Source organism: Copadichromis virginalis, linkage group LG14 (genome assembly GCF_057382275.1).
Source record: "Copadichromis virginalis isolate Kocher_CV1m ecotype Utaka linkage group LG14, C_Virginalis_male_GT1.1, whole genome shotgun sequence".
Taxonomy (NCBI): domain Eukaryota; kingdom Metazoa; phylum Chordata; class Actinopteri; order Cichliformes; family Cichlidae; genus Copadichromis; species Copadichromis virginalis.
The window spans coordinates 1,003,193-1,025,938 of NC_140631.1; the positions used below are offsets into that span (position 1 = coordinate 1,003,193).

Here is a 22,746-nt window from a genome sequence, read left to right on the forward strand (position 1 = left end):
CCCTACAATTATAAACAGCTTTCCTACTAACTGTCTCCAACTGGACTGCAGGTTATCAGTGACATTTTCATCTTGCATCCATTTCAACTCTGCATCACCCTATATCCATGTGCTTGGTCAAATCGCATTTTCTTAACCCTTCCTGGTTCTGTCTTACGTTTTCTAAAACACTCAAGTCTAAATTCCAGACAATTTGGCATACAGCTGGTGGCACACTGCAAAAACTCCAAATCTTACCAAGTACATTTGTCTTTTTTCTAGTCAAAGTATCTCGTTACAGTTAAAACAAGGCACAATCAGCTACAGAGTAACATTTCAGTGAGATATACAGTAGGAACTTGCTTTTAGACAGTCCGTCTTCAAACTGGAGAATTTTCATTTGTTCCAAATGGCAGATTTTTTTTACCTAATACAAGACATTTTGGTGAGAGTGAACGCTGAGTGACCTCGCCACCCAAAGAAGAGGAAAATAATTGGTGGCAGGCTAGCGAAGCTGCAAAGCACTCAGTAAGGTAGTCGAGGATTCCATGGAGTGGAAGGAATGGCAGGAGAAGAGATCAAAGGTAATTGCGAACAATGGAAATCTTAATAGATGAATGAGGGGAACCCTCGATCAGGTAGCGACATGGCTCAACTTTGAACTGAAGCTCTGACATAGAAGTATGCTGGATATGGAGATTTGAGGTGAGGCTTGATGGTTCGAAAACCTTGCGTGAGCTTGTCTTTGAGTAGAAGATAGAGAAGGGGTGCTTGGCTGGTTAATTACTTCAGATAAGGTAGTGACAACTACTGTACTTATTTCTGAAATAAACAGAAGTGACAGCAACAGCTTGGGGAGGGTTGATGAATTGAAAGACTGATTAGAGGTTATAAGTCATCTTCAATAATAATGACCCCCATAATCGTCAGAGAGCAGAGTGCGAGTCCACTGAACTTCATGGGAGATGATAAGCTGTTTAGACGTGGTCAGAAACCCTGAGCCAGCTTAGAGAGCGGTTCTTGAATGATTGCGTTGAAAGTGGATGCTAGATAATGCTCGTAAAAGCACATGAAGGGACGTGAAGGGACGCCATGAAGAATTATGCGCACGTCGCAGTTTGGATGTCTTAAAAGGAGCGATAGAGGACAGAACCTGGCATCCCAGTGCCATGAAGGTTCGCCGGTGCTTTGCGAAGGCAGGAAAGATGGCAGAGAAACTGGCATCTCGGTGCCGGAACAGTTTGCTGCTACATCTTGTGGAAGACTGGACGAAACAGAGAAACTGGCATCCTGATGAAAGGAATGTTTTGGGGTTTTTTTGGCAAGTGATTGATGGCGGAACCTGCCAATCCAGTAATGGAAGGGTAAGCTGCTTAGGGAACGGAACCTGGCATCTCGGTGCAAAGAGCGTTTTCTGCATTTGCAAATGAGGAATACAGGACTGGCGTTTTGGTGCCGAAAGGAACATCTGCCGCTTAGCATATGAGGGCTAGATGCGGAGAAGCTGGCATCCCAGCGTTAGAAGGATTCACTGCTGCTTTGCTTTGATAAATGCAGAGAAACTGGCAACTCTATGTTAGAAAGCTTGCTGCTGAGTTTGCGAATGAGGGATAAAGAAGAACCAGGCATCTCTTTGCTATTGCATTTGCAAAGGTGGGATATAGGAAGAGAAGCTGGCATCCCGGTGTCAAAGCTTGCTACTGTACTTGCATAGGAGGGATAGAGGAAGAGAACCTGGCATCCCGGTACCAAAAGCATGCTGCTGCATTTTGCCAATATAGGATACGGGAAAGGGAAACTGGCGACTTGTTCATAGAAAAACTTGCTGCTGCGATTGGACATGAGGGAAGGACCTAGCATCCTGGTGCCACGAAAGCATGTTGCTGAAATTCGTGAAGGATGGATGGAGGAACGGAAACTGCCAACGCATTGGTAGAAGGTTTGCGGCTGCGGAAAACCTGGCAACCCAGTGCCTTTTTTTTTTCCTCATGCAGAGAAACTGGCCATTTTGCAAATGAGAGATGAGAACTTGGTATCCTGGGCTAGAAGGATTCGTTGCTGCTTTTTGCCATGATAGATGCTGAGAAACTGGCATTTCAGGGAAGCTATGAAGGGGTGAAGGAAAACCTGGCAACCCGGTGCCTTTTAATTTTATTTATTTATTTTGTCGATGCGGAGAAACTGGAAACCCCATGGTCAAAAAGCTTGCTGCTGCTTTTGCGAATGAGGGATAAAGGAACCTGGCAACTCGGTGCCTAGGTTTGCTGCAGAATTTTGCGAAGCAGGGATGAGAGGCTGGGAACCTGGCAACTCTGTGCCGACGCTTGCTGCAGAGTTTAGCAGAGGAGGGATGAGTGGACGTATGCTGCAGAGTTTAGCCAAGGAGGGATGACAGGCTGGGAGCCTGGCAACCCGGTGCCTACATTTGCTGCAGAGTTTAGCAGAGGAGGAATGAGTGGCTGAGAACCTGGCAACTCTGTGCCAAAGCATGCTGCATTTGCTACCGTGGGATGGAGTACTTTTTTTTTTAAGCTATGCTGAGAAACTGGCAATCTGATGGTCGAAAAGCTTGCTGCTGCTTTTGCGTATGAGAACGAAGGAACCTGGCAACCCGGTGCCGAGGTTAGCTGCAGAATTTGTGAAGGAGGGTTGAGTCGCTGGGAACCTGGCAACTCGGTGCTGCATTTGCAACGGAGAAATGGAGAACTGGCTTGCTGCTGTGTTTGCGAATCAAATCAAATCAAATCACTTTTATTGTCACATCACATGTGCAGGTACATTGGTACAGCACATGTGAGTGAAATTCTTGTGTGCGAGCTTCACAAGCAACAGAGTTGTGCAAAATACAATAATGTAAACAAGCAAAATACAAGAATGGCTACATCTGAAACTAATAAATATATGTACAATATATAATAGTTGTCACGGGGTCCCCTTCCAGACCTCTCCCGGACAAACACAGGCGTAGTCGGTAAGGTATTAGTGTGGATACTTTATTTGAAACGGCCTCCCCAGTGCATAAAAAGATGGTTGCAAAGACATAAAACTGAGATCCGCGCTACACAGCCTGTATGTTACAACACACACCCCCTTCATATCCGGCTCGCCGTCTCTTATATCCCGTAACCCCTCCCCCTTGGCGTCACCACCAATTCTTTATTCTAACTTTAATCCCCGTCTCCCTCCCCCAGAATTTCTTTTTCATTATACACTCCCAAAACATATACATTGATACAGGCTCTCAACTATTTCCCAGAAGTCTACCCGACTTCATATACACATTAACGGCCCACGTAATGAGGCCATTCTCATGACGGTCCAGACACACGTGAACTCATTATTTAAACCCCACACCCCCATACCATCGGCTTGCGTCACCCTGCACGATTGGCGATCCCCCGCACGTCTCCCCGACCGACGCCCTTAACAAGTAAGTGGGAACCAAAATCTAGCCACCCCCGATGCGGCTCACAACTTGCTCCTCACCCCTTTTATTCCTCTACTCGGTCGTCAGAAAGATACGCCGCCCCGGGCGCCAAATCGAACTAATGGTGGCGATCTAATGGTGGCGGTGCCATACTCAGCGGACTCTGCCTTGAGACGGGTCACTCCGTCACAATAGTGTATGCATTTCTGGATGTGTATACTAAATATTTTTCTACGTGTGTGTGTGTGTGTGTGTGTGTGTGTGTGTGTGTGTGTGTGTGTACACATACTTTACAAATTAAATAGAGTAAACAATAAATAAAATATATAAAATAAAATATACAGAGTTGAATATGTGCAAAACAGTGGCATTACTGTACAGTGTGGAGTGCATAATGTTGAAGTTCCAGTAGTGAAGCTGAGGTGTCTATGACGTGTTCAGCAGTCTGATGGCCTGATGGAAGAAGCTGTCTCTCAGTCTGCTGGTACGGGACCGGATGCTGCAGAACCTCCTTCCTGATGGAAGCAGTCTGAACAGTTTATGGCTGGGGTGACTGGAGTCCTTGATGATCCTCCCCGCTTTCCTCAGGCAGCGCTTCCTGTAGATGTCTTGGAGGGAGGGAAGCTCACCTCCAATTATCCGTTCAGAGCACCGCACTACTCGCTGGAGAGCTTTGCAGTTGTAGGCGGTGCTGTTGCCATACCAGGTGGTGATGCATCCAGTGAGGATGCTCTCAATGGCACAGTGATAGAAGGTCCTGAGGATGCGGGGGCTCATGCCGAATCTTTTCAGTCTCCTGAGAAAGAAGAGGCGCTGCTGCGCCTTCTTCACTGTTTTGTTTGTGTGTACTGACCACGTAAGATCCTCAGCCAGATGTACTCCAAGGAACCGGAAGCTGCTCACTCTCTCCACAGCAGCGCCGTTGATGGTGATGGGGGTGTGTACTTCTCTGCACCTCCGGAAGTCCACTATCAACTCCTTTGTCTTTGCGACGTTGAGGGTGAGATGGTTGTCTTGACACCAGTGGGTCAGGGCGCTGACCTCCTCCCTGTAAGCCGTCTCATCACCGTTGGTGATAAGACCCACCACTGTAGTGTCGTCCGCAAACTTCACAATGATGTTGGAGTTGTTAGTGGCTGTGCAGTCGTAGGTGTAGAGTGAGTACAGGAGAGGGCTCAGTACACACCCCTGTGGAGCACCAGTGTTCAGTGTGATGGGGGATGAGGTGATGCTGCCCAGTCTGACCACCTGGCGTCTGTCAGACAGGAAGCTAAGGATCCAGCTGCAGAGGGAGCTGCTCAGTCCTAGATCCTGCAGTTTACTGTCCAGCTTCGAGGGAACGATGGTATTGAATGCTGAGCTGTAATCTACAAACAGCATTCTCACATACGTGTCTCTCTTCTCCAGGTGTGACAGGGCAGTGTGTAGTGTCAGGGCTATGGCATCATCAGTGGACCTGTTGTGGTGGTATGCAAACTGTAGAGGGTCCAGTGAGTCGGGTAGTGCAGAGCAGATGAAGTCCCTGACCAGCTTCTCGAAGCATTTGCTTACGATGGGGGTCAGGGCTACAGGTCGCCAGTCGTTCAATGAGGAGATGGTGGAGGATTTGGGTACAGGGACGACGGTGGCCATTTTGAAGCAGGCTGGGACTACAGACAGAGAGAGGGAAAGGTTGAAGATGTGCGTGAACACTCCAGCCAGCTGAGCCGCGCATGACTTGAGGACGCGGCCGGGAATCCCGTCCGGACCAGTAGCTTTGCGTGCGTTCACCTTCCTGAAGCACTTCCGCACATCCTCCTCAGACACAGTGTGCGCACTGACGTCATCCGCGGTGCGCACACTGTCCGGTCTCATGGTGTTCGCTGCGTCGAATCTAGCGTAGAATACGTTTAGATCCTCACACAGAGAGGCCGTGGTCTGCGGTGTGCTGGTTTTCCCTCTAAAGTCTGTGATCGTGTTTAGTCCCTGCCACATACTCCGAGGGTTGTCAAACTGTTGCTCCACCCTGTCCCTGTACTCACGTTTGGCTGCTTTGATCGTCTTCCGGAGTTGGTAATGTGCATGTTTGTAGTCCGATGTGTTCGCGGAGGCAAAGGCGGTGCTCCGTGCCGCCAGTGCCGCGCGAACATCTCCGTTAATCCAGGGTTTTTGATTTGGGAAGGATTTAACTGTTCTGGATGGGACGACATCTTCCACGCATTTCCTGATAAGTGTCCCACGCATTTCCCAGTGTCGGCTTGTGGGGGAATGTAAACAGCCGTAATAATCACTGCTGTAAATTCCCTCGGTAGCCAGAATGGCCGGCACTTAATCATCAGGTACTCCAGGTCCGGTGAGCAGAAGGATTTGACCGGGTGCACGTTCGCATAATCACACCAGCTGTTGTTGATCATGAAACACACACCACCGCCTCTGCTTTTCCCAGTAAGATCCTGTGACCTGTCCGTGCGGTGCACGGAGAACCCCGGTAGTTGTATTGCGGAGTCCGGTACTTTGTCCGATAGCCAGGTTTCTGTGAGGCAGATCACGCAGCAGTCCCGCATCTCTCGCTGGAATGAGATCCGTGCCCGAAGCTCGCACAGCTTGTTCTCCAGAGACTGCACATTAGCCAGTAATAAACTGGGTAACGGTGGTCTGTAAGTGCGCCGTCTCAGTCGAACCAGAACGCCAGATCTTCTCCCTCTGCGTCGGCGTTTGCGGCCTCCAGGGCCAGAGAACAAAGGCGTCTCAGGTGAGATGAATGGGGGGTCTGCAAACGGAGCGTCCGTGTTGCAAAACTTGAACTCCGGAAAGTTATAAGAAAGACCGTCTTTTATGTCCAGTAAGGTTTGTCGGTTGTACACAAGGAGACAAGTGCTGCTCGTGAAAAAATAAAGGAAAAGTAAAATTAAACACAGAAAAAAGCTGTTGCTTGGGGAGCTCGCGACAAGGCTGCCATACTCGGCGCCATCTTGAATCATCAGCGAATGGTGGATAGGGAAGAACCGGGCATCCCAGTGCCAACTTGCTTGAGCATTTAGCGAAAGGAGTGATAGAAAACATCATGGTGATGGAGAAACAGTAGAGCACGTAGCTAGCGACAGATTTCCAGCTTGCATTAAATGGTGTTAGGAGGAAGGAGCACAGAACTGAGTCGTCCCTGCTACCTGGCGCTTGCAGTGAAGTACACTGTAGCTTTTGCTGTTGGAGCTGCGATTTGTTTGGAAGCATGGGTACGGTACGGCGTGGCTTCTGGGTTCGGCGTGGCTTCTGGGTTCGGCGCTGATGTCCGTCAGCTTTTCGGCTAACTCGCCCGGCCTGTGGGCCTGTTTCAGAGCGACGTGAGGGGAGCTGCGAGTTTGGCATCCAAAGTCACTTCATAACTGGATTTAGCGGAGATAAGATGACTGGATGGATCGACGTAGTGAAAACTGCTAGAAGGTCATCAGCATTCAGTCTCTCGGAAGCGCCGCCGTGACGTTCGGTGTACTCCTTTGATTGCCGGAGGAAAAGCCATGAACGCAGAGCTTGAGTAGTTGTTCATCTGATGTGCTGCAGACAAGAGGATGTAGCGGATGGAATGGACCCTGTTTGCACGCAAACGAGAATGAACAGCTTGCAGAACTGGGGGAACCTATATGGATGACAACCGGAAGGAACGTGTTTGGAGGTGTGGTCCCACTCCTGAAATTCCGATACATAATCTTGTTGGCTGAAGGCAGCAGAGATCAGAGTTATTTAAATAATCGTTGACTAATCAAAGAAAAATTTGCAGATCATCGACTACCGAAATAAGAGTTGCAGCCCTCAACACAATGCAATATTACATTACATTACATGATTTCATATGTTGAGTACTGCAGTGACATTGTCTTTTTTCTCACTGTAAATTATGTCCTCAAAGTTGAACTTGGTAAATATCTTCTGTCAGACTTGAATGAGGTCAAGTTGGCAATTACATGCAATCTGGTGAGATGAGCCCTCTTGCAGTAGTATTTTAATGCATTTCATAAACCAATATTGCATGACTAAACATACAATATTGTCATGTAAAATACTCTGCTGTGTCAGCTTTTCCCCTCACCAGCCGACACTGTAGGAGAATAACTCTGAAATTCAAAGGCCATCATCCCAATGAACTATTAGCAGCCTGTTGTTGAGTCAGCTGCTGTATCACCATCTACTTCTTATATCTTCATGCTCTCATTCACGTTACTGACCAGGTGTTTCCAGAGGAGTCTGCCTTCCCAAATGCACTGTAGGAACCATCGTCATGCTTGTACGTGAGCTCCCTCTGATATCCTGCAGCACCAACACACAAGAAATCAATAAAAAGGAAAAAAAGAGGATTATTTTTTCACAACACAGAAAATGTGAATCAAGTACATTTGGATTTATTTACCGTACAAAACTCTAGTTTTGGTGCCAAGTTTATTTCAAGTGCAATTTATATCTACAGTCCGGCTATGTTACAGGAGCCCCCCGTCAAATGTGCATACTTACAAGGCTTCACAACCAACACATCTGCAGTTATTGCCATTTAAGTTGACTTATTATTTAACAGCTTGCTGTGTGGACTGGTCTGATCTGATTTGCAAGGATTGCCCCTGAGCTCGACTTGGTGCCCTGTTTTTAAAGATCACACCCTCTTAACTTTGCACTCGTTCTACTCAGCTGCCATAAACAGTTAAAACTAGCTTTAAGATCAGCTGATTCAAATTTTGCAGAGGTAAAATCCACACATGACCGTTATCAGCGCCAATATGCAGAGTTTAGGAATTAGCACGGTGGCTGAGTCCAAGTCAAAGTGGAGTACAGTTTTAAGATAATAGCAGCGACTCTTCCATTTTTACGGCTCTCATCTGATGCATTTTTTAAGGTTTAATTTGATCACCATCATCGTGATCATTCTGCGTGGGGGTGGAGCACGCACATTAAACCTTGTCCTAAGAAAGCCCCAAGTGCTTACCGCTCTCCAGGAAGTGCGTGGCCTTGTCCAGAATATTCTGAGTCAGCTGACCAGTGCTTTTCAGGTAGTTCAGGATGAAGATGTTGGGAGCAAACAGGAGCATGTTCTGCTCCCCGCAACCGTACGGCATGGCCAGGAGCTTGTCCAAGTTCTGCGCTGCCCTGCCCATCAGGTCACCTGCCCAAGCAAACCGAGGAAAAGCTACAGAGATGTTTCACCTGGCAAATTAAAGTTCACTAAACAACAGAATCACTAACCAAGCACAGAAAAGGTCGCTCTAGCAGAACCAGCCACAAACAGCTCGGGCATAAGAAGAGAGACATTCTTCTCCGTGACCCCATCTGGCAACAACAACAACAAAGAAAAGGAAGAAAAAGCTTCTTTAATGAAAGAATTAGCTCAACCTCTTTTCTTGGCTAAAGTTTATCAAACAGAATGATTTTACTGTTAAAACACTGTTATGTACATGAAGCTACAAGCAGTTTGTTTATGTGAAACACAACAAGGCATCGCAGCGCTTTGATTTTGAGACAAGCTCAGCACTACAGATTACACGAGACGGCTCATGTTGGTCATTTAGTTGATCACAGTGAGGAAAGTGCATCTTACAGCGGCTGCTCGACTTCAACTTTAGCTAAAGATCTGCTGCCAGTGGAGAAAATACACAACGAAAACTAGAGATGGACCGATGTGAAGTATCGGTATCGGTGACCTAAATTACTGGATCGGATATCGGAGAGAAAAAAAAAAAAAAAAAAAAAAATGTAATCCGATCCATTAAATATCAAAAAAGCACCTCACAAAACTTGCGACACGCCGTAACTCGCCTCATAACCGTAGCACGTCGGAGCAGTGTGCGTCACGTGATAGAGCGGCTGTGGCAAGCAAGTGTGTAAGTTCATCTCTGAATGTTTGTGAAGCGTTCCAGCGTTAAGCTTAACAACAGATATATGGAGCGACTGCCTCTCTCTCTCTCCTGTTGCTGCTTCAATCATGAAACTGATCAATGATCAGCTGATCGGCTCTCTTGTTTGTTTTTTGGCCCACTTCACACCAGAAAGAGGAAACCAGCAGCTGAACAACAGCAGCACGTTTAACCTTGATAAGCTTAATATTAGTTTCTACACCAGGATCTTTTTCTACAGCTGACGCTGGTAACTGTGCAGGGGCGGATCTAGCAGAGTTTAGCCAGGGGGGCCGATAGGGCATTAACAGGGAAAAGGGGGCACAAAGACATACTTTTCTTTCTTATTCTCATTTAAAATGTCGAGCTTTTAATAAATAATTATCTGAATCTTACACCCAAAGTTTTAATCTGATGTAAAATGTATAGAAGTCCATTACTGTATATAGTAACTATTAAGTCTAATATACCCTAGTAAGCTATAGTACTTTTTCCATCTGTGCAGTTCTGTTGAAGAAAGATGTTGAATATATTTAATTATTCTTGAAAAAGAATTTATTTCTGTGCATTTTTCTTTTCACACTGCATCAAATTAAAGTTGATTACGTCGATTAAGCATCATGAGGTGGGGGGTGGTTCCCTATTTTTTTTTTGCTGGGAGTTTTAGAGCCCTATTGGTTAGGTTGCTTACTCTTTAAAATACCAGAATAGGGAGGATGGTGCAGGTTTAAGTTTATTAGATTCATCAGTTTTGCTGAACTATGAAATATTTTGGGTGCAGTGCATTTTTTGCATACAGGTGTAACAGAATAGCTTGAGTGTTTGTTTGTTTTTTAACTTGAGTATGAACTTTTACAAAAAGCAGCAAGATATTAAAAACATTTTTTTATTGATTAAAAAACACTATATATCGGATTTATATCTGTATCGGCAGATATCCAAATGTATGATATCGGTATCGGACATAAAAAAGTGGTATCGTGCCATCTCTAACGAAAACACATGCTCGCCATGCTGAATAACCATCATGATGCAGGGAAGTGTTATGATGCATGTATGAGGTGTGAATGAAAGGCCCGAGTTGGAGTTCAGAGTTCAGCACTCAGAGTCAGGAGGCCTTACCTGGGGGACAGAGGTGAACGTTGTGACTGACCATCTGTGGGGTTCCTTCGGCCTTGGGAAGAGAGACAGAAGTGAAGACGACCGACTGATTTCATCACTCCAAACAAACTTCTAAACAGCTTAAACATAATAACAGTGAGCTTTGATTTGGTGACATGCTCCAGACATTAGAGTGAACTGGATTATTTGAACTCAATCCCACTGACTTTCCCATTAGCTGAAAGCTGCTAAAGCAGTTTGTTTCAGTCAGAGGACGACCGAGAGGCTGACCGAGACCCAGTATAAACATACCAGTCATGTACTTTGAGAGTGAAGTCAAACTAAAATAAAGATGCTTAAGTGCTCCTATAGAACTACGGCAAACTGCAGATACAGCCGATCATCAGAAAATGCAGACGGGAAGGAGAAGTGGACCGAAACTGAAGTGATAACAGCTGCCCTAACAGAAGGAAAGTGAAGGTCTGTGCGATGCTACAGGTTCCCTCTCTCCATGCCCATCACCACAGTAAAGACCTTTGAAGCTCCTGGTGTGCACTTCTTAACAGGCGCCAACATTGGCTCATTGTCCACCATCTAGAAAAACAGACTTGTTGGGCGTTCTGTCACAGCACCGTGCTGTCTTTAGACTGACCCAGATATCTGCAAAGGCGGACTGGCCGGGTGGCTAGGTGCTTAGTGTTATAGCTGTGGCCATGGGACCAAAACAGAGAAGTGTGGCCCCTGTTTTCATCCATACACTGCACATGTACATATATTTTTAAAAAATGGCTGAGCCAGGTTTGACAGATTTCCATATCTGATGTTCACTCTCCATCAAAGCAGCCGGCGCATCATTAGTTCTAATCTCAGTGCCAGCCTACATCAGATAATGGCTCAGCTGACGTCCTTCCACAAACCCAATTGTCAAATATCACAAATTTGACCTGCTTTAGCCTGGCCTCTGCAAACTGCTTTGCAACCCACCTGCACCTTTTCCTAAAACACGCTGTCAAAAACAACTGGAAATACAGGAAATCTGTGGGCCCCTGTGGCCGAAACCGAAAGATTTTAAAATTCTGACATTATTCTCGCCACAATGTAACTGATCAAAATAATACTGACAACGTCTATCAGCTTAGGACCTGTGAACACCTTAAGTTTGTCATGTCACTGACCTCCACCAGCAGGGTGCGGATCACGGTGTCAGTTCGACCCACGTCGGGGACTGTGGCCACCTCGTTGCCACACAGCGCCTCGGTCTTCAGGGCCTCAGCGCTGACCTTCAGATTGACCTTACCTGTGAGCAAACACACACGGCGTCACTGTGGAACGCCTGTATCGATTATTGCTCCCTTCCCCCGCCGTACTGTCGTGTTCTGTGTACAGAGGCAAAACCGCCTCCCATCTGCTTCTCAAGCCAACTCATTATCCCCGCTGTGTTTTCCTTCCTCCCCGTTTCCCATCGCATTCGCCCTCATTAATCCCCATTTGTTGCCTTATTATAGCACACGGCTTGTCTCCCACCCCCACCTTCCTTCCATCACAGCCCACAATCCTTCACATGGAGGACAAGTACAGATCGCCCCTTAAGGGAGAGGTTTCTGACTGTTTCGTCAGAGATACTACCTGACTTGTTAGTACAAGTGATTGTCAGCATTCCTCTAAGGGGGAGTTAGAGGAGCGCAATTTGACATTCATCAGAGCCTCATCTCCATCCCTGCTGATGGAGGCTGATATAAATCCTCTGCTTTCAGGACAGGCAGAGCTCCAACAACAGCCGCCCGTCTTCGCTTCCAGCAATGAAGATGCAACAGCCCTCAGTGCCCTCAATACGGATTAATTACCCCGTTGTGTCTCATTTTTCACTCAAAGCATGAGATTGTGTCGGACGAAAGAAACAACATCAGTATTTCATTTTAAAAGCCAAGAAAATTGCATTGTACAGTTAGAGAATTGCCTCTGGTAACGAGGAGCTGGGGAGAGCGGAGCTGTGAGCGGCTGACACCGTGTGACAGTCTTCAAACAGCCGATTAGACCAAAATCAATAAAAGAAAATAAAGTTTTGTTCACTTCTTTTTTCTGGTTTGAATCTGACATGTCCTGTTTAAGCTAAAACTGGTTTAACGAAGACAAAGACACTCAAAGTTGTTTACATTTTCCCTTTAAAGGTGGGAAAACGCCACACAGCATGTGACGCGTAGCGACCGCCTTCCATTTGAATTTCTCCTATAAAACAGAACATGGTTAAAGACGGGAATAAAAGTAAACCAGAAAAATAAAAACTACAGTTTTAAGAAACGAAATGAGGTTAATTTGAATTTAGTGGTAAGAACACACCCCATGGGCGGGGTCATGTTTACCACGCTGTAGCATCCATGCTTCTTTTAACAGCAGTCCATACACATCTGGGAACATCTGCACTTGTGGGAGAGGAATGTTTTCCCAATCTTTTCCCGCACAGGATTGTAGTTGGATTTTTTGGTTCATCCAACAGTCCAGACTCTTCTACTGTTAAGCCACGCTGCTGTAAAGGCTGCACTACACGGTTTAGCATCGTCTTCTGAAATATGGATGCAGCTCTAAAAACTTTTATACTGGTGCTTTTCCTGATGTGGAGGCCGACAGTGCACCTCCATACCATCAGAGCTGCAGGGTGTGGAGCTGGTGGTCCCTGCCTTCTGTAGTCCAGAGGACACAGCATTCCCGTTTCCCCAAAAAATCGAAAACTAATTTTAAACTTTAATAATAATAATAATAATAATAATAATAATAGGATGCCACACAAGTATGCTGCTCCCATTGATTTTAGTAAAATGGTCCGTTTGCACTAAAAACACCTAAAATGTTCAAACTGTGTTCTGCTGTTGTGGATTTATGAGATTTGCAAATCACTGCATTCTGTTTTGGTTTCATCTGCAGAACTGTATGAATAGACCACTCTGTATATTCCAGTTCATTACGGCCTGCTTTGGTGATGGATTTGTGCATCTTTTCAGTTAGTTCCCTCTTTTACCTCCATGCCTGCAAATCTCCACATAATGAAAGATGGCTCCTGGTCCGTTTAGTGAGATATTACAATATTCTGCATATAAAGGCCCAGACTGCTGTGAGATGATTGCATGTTTGTATATTAAACAGGTTCATTATCATCCTGCTGACACTCACTTTACATCTGTCGAACGCTGGGGCTCTTTTCTCAGTCACATTAATGGGGATTTAATTCAATTCAATGTTATTTACACAGCACCAAATCACAACAACAGTCGCCACAAGGTGCTTTATATTGTAAGGTCGACCCTACAATAATACATACAGAGAAAAACCCAACAATCATATGACCCCCTATGAGCAGCACTTTGGCGACAGTGGGAAGGAAAAACTCCCTTTTAACAGGAAGAAACCTCCAGCAGAACCAGGCTCAGGGAGGGGCGGGGCCATCTGCTGTGATTGGTTGGGGAGAGAGATTGAATATCATCTTTAACCCAGTCGACTGCACTTTGTGTTGATGTGAAACTACACGTCTGCCGGACCCCAACTCCTTCTTGGGCCCGGACGAATGGTCTGGCCTGGGTGAACTCTCTGTTGCCCTGTCTAACTTCATTGTCTTCGCACTCTATCTGCAGCATCGGAACATTCCTGCTGTACTTTTGATCTGGAATGACTAACCGGTGGTTTGTTGTTGTTTAATGTTTGTTTCTTTTCTCTGTGCTTGGATGTTGAATTTGGTTTCTTTGTCTTGTGTGATTTGATGTAATTTTGAACTTAAAATCTTATAAATAAACATTAAAAAAGAAAAATAAAGAAATAAAGGCCCAGTAAGGAATCCCTTTGTAAGGAAATCAGATGTAGAGGATCATTTGATACCAACAAGAAATATTTCTAGGAACTGTTGAAACATGAAGATCTGCTGCTTGCAATTCTTCCATTTTTCATTTGTTTACATTGGTGGCATACTGAAAATCCACACATGGCTCAAGGTAGATCTGGTGTGAAACTAAACAAATATATTTACAAATCAAACAGAACTGAGTCATGATTATCAACCATAAAAACCAAAACAGGTCCTGCTATGGACCGGCTATCTATCACAAGTTTATGAGGCTCCTGAACTGGATAATAGTGATGGGTCGTTTGCGAACGAAATGGCTCTTAGAGCCGGCTCTTTGACGTGAACGACGCGAGCCGTCACGTGGGGTTTCTTTTTTCTTTCTCTCTCTCTCTCTCTCGCTCTTCCGCTTCAGTCCACAGCGAGCCTTGTGCTTTACGCTGAGCAGAGGGGGGAGGGGCGTTAGTTACTCAGTAGCACAGGAACAGAGCGGGAGGGAGAGAGAGAGAGAGCAGGGACAACAACATAAGAAAGGTATAGTAATCATCCACAACTATTTTCAGTAGCAGATGATAAAGGATTCAGAAAGTTTATTCATGCAGGTTCATATGACAGAGAATATGCATCTTCTTTTTGTTTTCATATTTTAATTTATATTTAATTGTGTTGTGGTTTGCAGTGTTTTGTGTTGTTTCATTTTAAATTTGTTTAAAAAGAAAAAGCTGAAAATTTAAATAGTTAAAAGTTAAAATGTGAATAGTTGGTTTTTGTATTATATGATTTATTTATTACATTTTATGTGGCGTGAATAAATAAAAGTATATTTACGGTGGCCCCCAGAGACAAAGCACATACAAACTTCAAATCACGTACAAAAGACAACAGAAGTGCTCCAGGACACTAGGGCGCAGTGTTGAGCTTTTGTTACCTCGTGGCTACACAAGCCAGCAAGTACCAACGACCGGATTTGGTGTGTGGTAGTAACAGGTAAATGAACTTTTTTTTAAAATTATTTGAAAATTAATGAGTGCCTGTGTATAAATACACAAACAACACACACATGCTTTCAATTGTGTAATTTAAGTGATCTAGTAGCTCTGCTTTGAAGTTCAGTTCATGCTAGAAATGTGTTTTGGAGTTTGTACGTGCTTTGTCTCTAGGGGTCACCGTATATATTTATATATAAACATATATAAATAAAACCACTTTTTTTACGTTAGTAATTCCTTTTGTGCATAATTTTATATTATTGTTATTAATAATTTAATTAAAGCAACAAAACAACCTGAAGAGCCGGTTCGGAGCCGAAAGAGCCGGCTCTTTTTAGTGAGCCGAACCGAAAGAGCCGGATCTCTAAAAAGAGCCGGAAATCCCATCACTACTGGATAATAAGCACTTAAGAAAAAGGGAAGAATGGAATACCTAGGGTAGTCGGAGTTACAATCCACGAGAAGGTCCTGCTCTCCTCTCCACAAAGACACACGCTGTAAATGCAGCCATCACAGTTTCTGAAGGTGTGCTGGTCAGAGGCAGCCAGTGTTACCTGAACCTACAGCCAGAAACCAAACACAGAACACACGAATGCAACAAACTGGTGCAGTAACGCATCACACTGAGGACTGATTAAATATGTGCTCGTGAGATCGTCTGTTCTCCCAGCCATCATTTTGGGTTGCAGCTTTCTTCAGAACCACTCATCCACACAGCACGAGTTAGTGACGCATTTGTCACACAAAACAAAAACTACAAAGTAATAAGTCTTGATGCATGCTCAATCATCCAGGTAAGTAAATCCCCAAAAGTTGATTTTGTTACACTGAAAACGCTACATCGGATGCAAAGTATCCATCCATCCATTCACTTCCGCTTCTCCTTTTCAGGGGCGCTGGAGCCTATCCCAGCTGTCATAGGGCGAGAGGCGGGGTACACCCTGGACAGGTCGCCAGTCTGTCGTAGGGCCAACACACAGGGACAGACAACCATTCACACTCACATTCACTCCCACATTTACACCTAGTGGCAATTTGGATTATCCAATTAACCTATCCCCACAAGCTGCATGTCTTTGGACGGTGGGAGGAAGCCGGAGTACCCAGAGGGAACCCACGCAAACACGGGGAGAACATGCAAACTCCACTGATGGTGGAATTGAACTCAGGACCTTCTTGCTGTGCGGCAACAGTGCTAACCACCGTGCCCGGATGCAAAGTAATACAATGAAATTTCAAAAAGAAAACAAAAACATATCCAAGCATTTTCACAAATGTTTTCCACAATCTGACAGGTGTCGTCTTACTTGTGGATGCCCTTAAGTACAAAGGATCTGTAAGAAGCAGATGTGGTTGTTTTTTTACCATAATGCACTTTGAGAGATAATTGAAGACGGTGGCTTTGAGGGTGAACACCTCTCCTCGGATGACAGAGTATGGCAAGGTGAGACTGACAAAGAACGGCTGGAACACAGTAAGTCCGGTGTTGGGAGCCACACCAAAGCCCACAGAGGATACGCAGAATGCTCCGGCTGCCCATTTAGTGATGGTGTCAGGGGTCGTCTTCTCCATGCTCACCAACCCACTATCTCTGTTTGAACAGACAGCCAGACGTGACATTTAAAGTTCAGGTACTATGGCATTTTTCCCCAAATACACTGATCAAGCAGAGCATTGTGACCACCTGCCTACTACGAAGCAGCCCTGACGTGTCGAGGCCTGGACTCCACCAGACCCCTGAAGGTGTGCTGTGGTATTTGGCACCAAGTCAGCAACAGATCATTTAATCCTGCAAGTTGTGAGGCATGGCCTCCACAGATCAGACTTGTCCAGCACGTCCCACATGGGGGGCTATCCTTCTGACAGAGGCCATCAGGGATTACAGTTTCCATCAAAGGGTGTACATGGTCTGCAACAATGCTTAAGTAGGTGCTACATGTCAAAGTAACATTCACAGGGATGGTAGGGCCCAAGGTTTCCCAGTGGAAACCTGCCGGCTTGCCTTCTACCCATCGTGCATCCTAGTGCCAGATGTTCCCCAGATAAGAGACCTGGGCATCCACGTGACGTAAGACGTGATTTCTCACACCCGGCCACCTTTCATTGCTCCGTGGTTCAGCTCTGATGATGGAACACAGGGCCGGTCTTTATTCCCCACGTGCATCAATGGGTCTCTGTGACCGTGTCGCTGGTTCACCACTGCTCCTTCCTTGGACCACTTTTGATAGATAGCGACCTCACAGACTGGGAACACCGCACAAAATGCTCACTTGCTCCTTAATATATCCCACCCACTAACAGGTGCCATGATGAAGAGATAATCAGTGTTATTCACTCCACCTGTCAGTGGTCACAATGTTATGCCTGATGAGTCTATATTTATATATACTTACACTGATGAATTCAAGTGTCTACTCAAATTCATTTGAATTTCATACACGATAAGCTGTGTTTTGACTTTAAGATGTGGAACATAAGGGAAAGCAGCAGCCTCTGTTCAGTAAATATCACTGACATAAGCGTTTGTCATTAATATCTGCTAACGAATACAACTAATTCTGTTATTTGGACTGCAATGAGCATCCATGTTATTCACATTTGATTACCTAAAAACAGTTTCAGTGTCATAAAAAAATACAGTGCTGTGATTCTTTTCATAAGATATGTTAATCTTACCCCACAGTAACGAGGTCCCAGATCCAGGTCTCAGGGAAGAACGTTCTGATAGTCTCCTTTTTGCTGTCCACTTTAGACATCTGCGTGGTAAGTATAGGTTCAGGCATCATGTTGAAGGCCAAGGGGATCGGTGAGTCCAGCCCTGAGAGCATTTAAATGGGGAGGGAAAAATGGGGAGGCTTTGTTTCCTTCCTTATTTTTTTTTTAAATAAACCAAAAGTTATAATAATTGTGTTACTTCCAAATGCTTGCTCGAAAATCCAGGTAAGGAAACCCCAGAAAGTTGAGTCTGTACATTTAGACGCAGCATTTTTAGTGGGAGAAACTTTTTAGCATCCCAGGAGTGACTTGGATAATGATGGAAATGTTAAATCTACTGGAAATGCGGCATCCTGATGTACAGAATAAACTTTCTGGGGAAACCACTGAGCTCATTTCAGCTTCCTGCACTTAATACATAACAACAGCTCGGAAAAACTACAAAGAAATTGGAAAAAGGGATAAAAGGTACACTTAGTGTTTTATGCATTCAGCTAATATTTCTCCACTAATTAAAAATGTACTTTTCTAACAATTAACAAATTCTTGGATTTAAAAACACACAAAAAAAATCTTACACTCTCTCAAAAAACAACTAAAGCTATGCTAAGCTAGACTTTCCAAAATGGGCTTTCAGCTAAATATATAGATGCCAACTGAAGTCAATACCGGGATAGGCTGTACTTTCTAATACCATCACCACCAAATGGTAAAGTCAGTGTAGCATCCCAACTGCCCTGAGCGCAGCAGAGGAACAGGAAATGCTAATAGGGAGGAAAAGGAAATAAAGATAATAATGTGGAAGGACAGGTATGGCGGTGAATGTGAAAGAAAACAATGGAAGCATCTGGAAAGTGACCCATATTTACCATCAGCATAAAGTCCCTGAACTAAGTTATTTTCTTTCCTCATTTATAAAGAAAATAACTGATAACCTCCCCTCCATGAATTGTTACCTTGGAGGGGTTTGTGTGTCCAGGGATCCCAGGGGCCATGTTGTCAGGAGGCTTTTGTGTAAATGTCAACTTGGTCCTGGTCTGGTGGCTAGGCTTAGTCCATGAGGCCCGGACGGCACAGCCCGAAAAAGGGACCATCCTCCTGTAGGCCCACCACCTACATGAGGCGAGGTAGGGGTTGGGTGCAATGTGTGTCAGGCAGCAGCCAGGCCCTAGCAGACTGATCCCCGACTTCTAAAACTAGTGATCGGGACATAGAATGTCACCTCCCTGGTGGCCTCAGCTCAACCACGGCTTGTGCTCTGGAACCAGTCTCCTGGAGAGGGGCTGGACTCCATCTCAGTCTGGAGTTGCCACCTAGACGTATAGTGAGGGTGCGCTGGGAACACCTGGTCCACGAGATCTTCAACTCACACTTCCAGCAGAGCTTCAACAGCATTCCAAGGGAGACTGTGGAAATTGAGTCCGAAATAACTATGTTCAGCATCTCCATTGCTAAAGCCGCTGCACTGAGCCACGGCCGCAAGGTGGTTGGTGCCTGTCGTGATGGAAACCCCGAACCAAATGGTGGACACCAGAGGTGAAGGGAGCCACCAGGCTGAAGGAGGAGTCCTATCGGGCTTGGTTAGCCCGTGGGACTTCAGAAGCAGGTAATAAGTATCAGCAGTAAGTACCAACACTGGCTGAAGCAAAAACTTGGGTGTGGGTGGAGTTTGGAGAGGCCATGGATAAAGACTTTCGGACTGCCTTTCAGACTGAGATTCTGCCAAATTGTCAGGTGACTTAGGAGGGGAAAGCGGTGCTCTACCTGCACTGTGTATAGTGAGGGTGAAGCGCTGCTGACTTCGACTGAGAACAATGTCAGGATGTGGAAGGAATAATTCAAGGACCTCCCTAATCCCACTGGCACATCATCCGCAGAGGAAGCAGGGTGGGGGGACGAGAGGGGCGACTCTTATATCTCTGGGGTGAGGTCACTAAGGCAGTTAAACAACTCCTTGGCTGGCCCCTCGGGTGGATAAGGTTTTGCCCTGAGTTCCTGAAGGCTCTGAAGGCCCTCCGTAAAGCTAGAACATCTTACTATTCATCACTGATTGAAGAAAATACCCAGGTTTCTCTTCAGCTCTGTAGCCAGGCTGACAAACAGTCAGAGCTCTGTTGAGCCAACCATCCCTTTAACGTTAACTAGTAATGACTTCATGAATTTCTTAAATAAAATTTTAACCATTAGTGAAAAAAATACTCGTAATCATCTCACAGATATGGCATTATGTACAGCTACTTTCAGTACCATTGTTATTTATTTAGAGTCCTTTTCTCCAGATAAAGCCTTCTGTGTTATGTAATGTTTCTATCTCTAATAATTAGCTATCTACTACAGGTCTTTAAGCTGTAATTAAATAAAATTGAATTAAACCATTAAATAAACCACTACTTGAAAAGCCAGCTGTCTTAGCTAATTATACGCAGATCTCCAACCTTGCTTTTTATCTCAAAAATTCTTGAAAATTCTTGAATAATTCTTGAAAGAAGAAATTCAGAGGTGGGCACCTCTCAATTTTAAATACATGTAGGCATTGAGGGTTTTCAGGAGGGGCCGTGCCGTTACCTATTGCTCTCTGGCAGGAAGCACCATGCCCTCCCGTGTTTTAAATGCACTTTAGAACAGCACGCAGCAACACCTCATATGAGTGGGAGGAGGGAGGTATGGGGTCTTCACACACCCCCATTCTCTGTTAGCCATTGGGGCGGGGGGCTGGGAGGAGGAGTTGGCCGTCTGGTTGGGGTCTGGGATGCGGGGCCTTCGGGGACGGTCTGCCTGTCTCCACCCCAGGGAAAAGGGTAGCATCTCCTGGGTTACACTGCTATGGAGATGACACCCAGCTCTATCTGTCCATGATGCCAGATAACACAGTTAAACTGCAGGAATGTCTTAAAGACATATAGACCTGGATGACCTCTAATTTTCTGCTTCTAAATTCAGCTAAAACTTTATTGTATTTGACCCTAAAAATCTTAGAAATATGGTATCTAACTTTCTCTGGATGGCTTTACCTTAGCCTCCAGTAACATTATGAGGAACCCTTGAGTCATTTTCAGTCAGGAGCGGAGGCCACCTCTGGGGACGAGTGGGATGACTCTTCTATCTCTGGGGGAGAATTCACTGAGGCCGTTAAACAGCTCTTTGGTGGCAGGCCGCCTGGGGTGGATGAGGTTTGAGTTCCTGAAGGCTCTGGACGTTTTAGGACTGTCTTGTTCGACATGTCTCTATAATGTTGCGTGGAGATCAGGGGCCTACCTCTGGAATGGCAATGGTGGTTCTCATCTTCAAGGAGGATGGATGTGTTCCAACTACAAGGGAATCACACTCCTCAGCCTCCCTGGGAAAGTCTATGCCAGGGTCCCGGAAAGGAGAGTCCATTCGTTAGTCAAATCTCGGACACAGGAAGAAATATGCGGTTTTCGTCCTGGTGGTGGAACACTGGACCAGCTCTTTACCCACTCGACAATACTTGAATGGGAGTTTGCCCAACCAGTCTACATGCAATTTGTGGACTTGGAAAAGGCATTCGACCGTGTCCCTCGGAGTGTCCTGTGGGAGCTGCTCCGGGACTATGGGGTGTCTGGCCCATTGCTACGGGTCATTCAATCCTTATACAACCGTTGCAGGAGCTTTGTCCGCATAGCCAGCGATAAGTCAGACTTGTTTCTGGTGCGTGATGGGCTCCACCAGGGCTGCCCTTTGTCACAGATTCTGTTCATAAATTTTATAGACAGAATCTCTAAGTGTAGCCAAGTGGTGGAAGGCTTTCACTTAGGTGGTCTCAGAATCTCATCTTTGCTTTTTGCAGATGATGTGGTTCTGTTGGCTTCATCGGGTGATGGCCTCCAGCTCGCACTGGAACAGTTCGCAACCAAATGTGAAGTGATGGGAATGAGAATCAGCACCTCCAAATCTGAAGCCATGGTCCTCACCCGGAAAAGGGTGGAGTGCCCACTCTGGGTCAGGGATAAGTTCCTGCCCCAGGTGGAGAAGTTCAAGTATCTCGGGGTCTTGTTCACAACTGATGGAAGAAGAGAGCGGGAGATTGACAGATGATGCTGTGTAGTGATGCAGAAGGATACCGTGAGGAGTTTGTCCATCTGGGAGGAGCTCACAGTACAGCTGCTGCTCCTCCATACTGAAAGAAGCCAGTTGAGGTGGTTTGGGCATCTGACAAGGATGCCTCCTGGGCACCTCCTGGGCGAGGTGTTCCGGGCATGTCCCATCAGAAGGAGGCAGACCCAGGACATGCCGGACGGATTATACTTCTTGGCTGGCCTGGGAACACCAGCCTCCTCCAGCTTGCCGAGGGGACAAGCTGAAAGGAGGCGGGGGAGAGAGAGGTCTAGGCTTCTCTGCTTAGGCTGCCATCCCCTTGACCCAGCCCCGTATAAGGGGAAGAAGATGAATTGATGGATGGATAACTGATAACCTCGTTACTGAAACTAGACAAGCTACCCACCCTTAGAGAGGGAAAAGAGTAAACAGTAAGTAAACAGGATTCTGAGTTCATCCAATTCTCAAGAGAAGACAGCAACAAGGACAATTTCATGGTTGGATACAGGAGTCTAAGTTGTATCACAACCACTTTTGCACATTTTTCAGGATATCAGTGTCAGTTTGAACCCTTTTTTGGCAGAGTTGAGACCACATATGTGGAGGCAGAGAAATCGAGGCGAGGGAGCCGGAGCAACATGTAGCTATACGTCTGAGGTAACTTTTTGCCAAATGCAGTGGTCTAATTGGTCAGATCTGTTTATTCGCATGTGAAAACTTAGAAAAAAATAATTCAGTTTGAAAAAAATAAATACCACAAATTCATCCAGTGAAATTATGTGGTGGGTTTGAACGGCTGTA

The 22,746-nt window shown here is 45.6% G+C and overlaps 1 protein-coding gene across 1 annotated transcript in view; it reads right to left on the bottom strand.

Annotated features, from left to right (window-relative positions):
• The window catches only part of a2m1 (alpha-2-macroglobulin 1), a 64,571-nt gene that overhangs the window by 17,156 nt on the left and 24,669 nt on the right, over nucleotides 1–22,746 (bottom strand). The window contains exons 18-25 of the mRNA XM_085478945.1: nucleotides 17,851–17,992; nucleotides 16,540–16,765; nucleotides 15,608–15,734; nucleotides 11,535–11,656; nucleotides 10,381–10,432; nucleotides 8,612–8,695; nucleotides 8,355–8,531; nucleotides 7,606–7,687 (exon numbers count right to left, since the gene is read on the bottom strand). Coding sequence (XP_085335071.1) covers nucleotides 7,606–7,687; nucleotides 8,355–8,531; nucleotides 8,612–8,695; nucleotides 10,381–10,432; nucleotides 11,535–11,656; nucleotides 15,608–15,734; nucleotides 16,540–16,765; nucleotides 17,851–17,992 — 1,012 coding nt within the window. The remainder of the gene's footprint in view (nucleotides 1–7,605; nucleotides 7,688–8,354; nucleotides 8,532–8,611; nucleotides 8,696–10,380; nucleotides 10,433–11,534; nucleotides 11,657–15,607; nucleotides 15,735–16,539; nucleotides 16,766–17,850; nucleotides 17,993–22,746) is intronic.